Here is a 3,428-nt window from a genome sequence, read left to right on the forward strand (position 1 = left end):
ACATTTTACTCTTACGACATATGCGTTTAATAACCTCCTATCTTCTCTTTTATGCTCTTCTGTATTGCCCCAGTTGCGCTTTGTATAAATTCAATAACATATTATTTGCTTCACGGCAATTCCAAGTCAGATTTAGGGCATCCATGTAAAAAACATACATAGATATTAGGGAATTCTTCAAAATCTCCAGGCTCAAAATCTTCTTTCAGCATCGTGTCATCCCCGTCTTCTCTGACATCGTTGACAAAGCATCATAAAACAGAATTCGACAGGCGAGGGGGATCTCAATCTTACATGGCATTGGGCATTTCATTTGTCATCACCGGTACCGGGCATCTTTACTGCCAATAGTCGTTGCCGAAGTCATTGTAAAAGTAGGGTACAAAACGAGCGAAGAAGCATAGCAGCATTTTCTGATAAGTGAAGGACAGAAATTAAAAAAATAAAAAAAAAACAGTTTTATTATTTCTTTCAGAAGCAAAGAACAGCTCAACTCCTTGTGGATTCAATAAAAATATACCTCAGTAGGGATAACGCAGAACTTCACCAGATAACCATTCTAATCCACAAGAACAACATCATCATCAGCATCCGTAAATCCCCGCCCTTTTTCACCGCCGGAATTTGATTCATCGCCACAGCTGGCTCGATCGGTACTACTACTACTACCACCACCACCACCACCACCACCGCTGGTACGACTAGCATTCAAGTACCAACCTCGATCGATCCATCGAACGAGCAGCTCGCTGGCCTGCTGCGCTAGGTCATAGAAAGACGGATTTTCCCTGGGAGAAAACATGCTCATGTGCGCCTTCGTTTCATCGGTTGCCTTATCATTTATGGCTTTGATCCATTGGATCCCACATGTCTCGCTGCAGGTGACCTTGTCATCATCGGCTTTATGGTCACTCTCGTCAACATCAGCCGGGATGTTGCAGAATGTCCGCAGTTTTGAGCGCAATATATACCGACTTAGGGGGAAGGTCGGAGAAGGCTTGTTGATGCCGCTGTTTGCTGGAACGGCCACTGCGCCCTGCCCCAAACACGTATAAAACTCTCCGCAACCGATTCCTCGCTCCTGCTGCAGCTTCTCGATCGACCAGATACGTCGCCGCAGCTCGTCAGGGCGCGTGAGGCACCCTACAAACTCTAGATGCGAGGTTGCCCAGCTCCAGCCTCCCAAAAATTTGTCGCGTTGGGAGTAGAGTGCAGCGGCTCCGCCGGCCGCAACAGCCCCTGCTGCTCCCGCGTACATAGCGTAGCGACCCCAGCGCTGCCAGGACGGTGTCGCGGCAGCATCATCTGTAGGAGATGTCATGCTAGAAGCATTCGTTGTAGGGGGGAGGTCTGGGAGAGAAGACTTGGTGTTTTCATTGGTTGTCGGGGAGCTTCCGGCCTTAGTCTCCCCTTTCTTCGCCCCTCCCCAACCAAACACACCAGCTACTTCTGAAATCGCCCCATAGGCAGCGGTGGCTGTTTTATAGTGATTTTCAGCGGTGTAGGAGACAACTCCCGGCGCGATGCCGAGAAACGGGGTATCAAATGCAAGTAAACCTTGGATGTGGGGAAACATGAAGGTGTTGGGTTCTACGGACTTGCCCTCAGTCGTCGTCGACGACGACGACGTCCTCGAGGATGAAAGATTTGATGGCGTGGGTAAAAGTTGCTCAGATGCTAGGAGGAGAAGGGTCTCCGCTCCAACAATCCCGCCCATCGAATGGCCAATCAAGATGACATGCACGGATGGATCGACGGTGGGCGAAGGGGCTTCATTGGCGACTTCTATATCGATAACAACATTTTGGAGCCTGAATACAAGCAAATGTCAGATAAGACCTTCCAGGCCCCTGTAGGGATATTGCAGGCCTCGGATCTCGTCCTTTTCGACGGAACACACCATTCTCGAAATTTCGCTACGCATTCAGTCAAGTCACCCTTCGTCTCGTACTTGGGGTATACAACCGACGTGGCCTCGACATCTGGAAGCGCATGGCTGACAAGAGTGCGCAAATGGGCAGGAAAGCTTCCAAACGTATCGTCACCGCCCTATCAGTTGTGCGGTTAATATCATCAGACTTTTCGAAATTCGCCGCAATGCGGGGGATTGTTATGTATGGTATGTGGGCACGAAACTGGGCCTCTGTTGGGTGGGAAAGTGGCGCACCTTGAAACCGTGGATAAACACCAAAAGAAGGGTCCTCTTCATGATACCGTGGAGCCCGTAACATATTCTTCATGATGGGAAGATCTCAAGCGAGGCAGGGCATTGCTGTCGAGAGGCAATTCCATGGAATCGTAGTTGGTTTTGTAGTTCGAGATTTTTTCCAATGTTGGCGTCATCGACATCAGCTGCTTCACCTTGCTCCACGCGAGGATTGGAGGCAGATCACGTGGTGCGGGCTCCTCGTAGGGCTGATATTCAGCAACCATCAAAGTCATCTGTCCCATGTACCATCAGTCATACAGAGTATTGTTGAATTTTAACACAAGTTATACAGAAAGCTCTCAAAAGTCAGTCACTAAATCGATAGAGCAATTGTTATCACTGTTGAATTTGAAAACGCCAGATAGCTGTCTAATTACCGAAGGGGGACGGCATCTAAATACAGGATCTTACTAGATCCAGCAGAGGCAAAGATCTAACATAACTGGGCAAACGTCTAACAAAATCAAATCTCTACGTTTATGCGTAGCTGTGCTCAAGTCTTGGAATATGAGGGCCTTATTAAACCGTCCTGAATCATCGTCGGATCCCCAGCTCTGACCCTGGAAGAGTCCGCGATTCTCGCCAGACCGGCTTGTTTGTGTTTCCAGGGAAAACCATTTTTGGCGAGATTCTTCACTGGGAGCATCCCAATCTATCATTCTCAACGCTGGACCATGTGTGTGTGAACAACGACTTAGACTCGCGATGTTGGTAAATGTGCCCGACCATATCGTGAGCCCAAGCAATGACAGATAGCGAAATGCGGTCACTCTGGTAGCACAGACATAGAGATTATCATATTCTCCCGCTTCAACAGCTTTTCGAATTTCTTCCAATGTGCCCGCATCTGCTTCGTCTTCTAGACCAGGTAGTCCTAGAAGCCGATAGAACTGCAACTGGCGATGTCGGTCCTTGTGGTTCTGAGCATCCACCGAATCATTATACTTGTCCATAACGACTTTTCTGGACTCAACGCCAGCAAAATGCATTTCTTCGGTTCTTCAGCATTCCATGATGGCCTGTCCAAGCCAGGTGCAAGTGGATTGTCCTCTATCCTTTTTTCTCCTCCAGGACGACCTTGTTCGTCGCTGCATGTCTCCAGGTTTGCTGATGCTGGAAATTGTGCTCTTGTTCTGCTCAAACAAGACAATAGGTTAAACCCTTTTGAACATGGCGCACGGTAAATATAAACGGGGGGGGGGGGGGTAATCATCGAAAC

At 48.5% G+C, this 3,428-nt stretch overlaps 1 protein-coding gene across 1 annotated transcript; it reads right to left on the bottom strand.

Moving 5' to 3' along the window:
• Positions 1–559: 559 nt before the first annotated feature.
• PADG_01975 (uncharacterized protein) lies at positions 560–3,198 on the bottom strand (the record flags this gene model as incomplete). Its single annotated transcript, XM_010758842.1, has 4 exons — positions 560–1,811; positions 1,901–2,049; positions 2,215–2,442; positions 2,662–3,198. 4 exons carry the CDS (start codon positions 3,196–3,198, stop codon positions 560–562), a joined length of 2,166 nt encoding a protein of 721 aa, XP_010757144.1.
• Between the last annotated feature and the right edge of the window lie 230 nt (positions 3,199–3,428).

This window comes from Paracoccidioides brasiliensis, assembly GCF_000150735.1.
Source record: "Paracoccidioides brasiliensis Pb18 unplaced genomic scaffold supercont2.2, whole genome shotgun sequence".
In the NCBI taxonomy this organism is placed as follows: domain Eukaryota; kingdom Fungi; phylum Ascomycota; class Eurotiomycetes; order Onygenales; family Ajellomycetaceae; genus Paracoccidioides; species Paracoccidioides brasiliensis.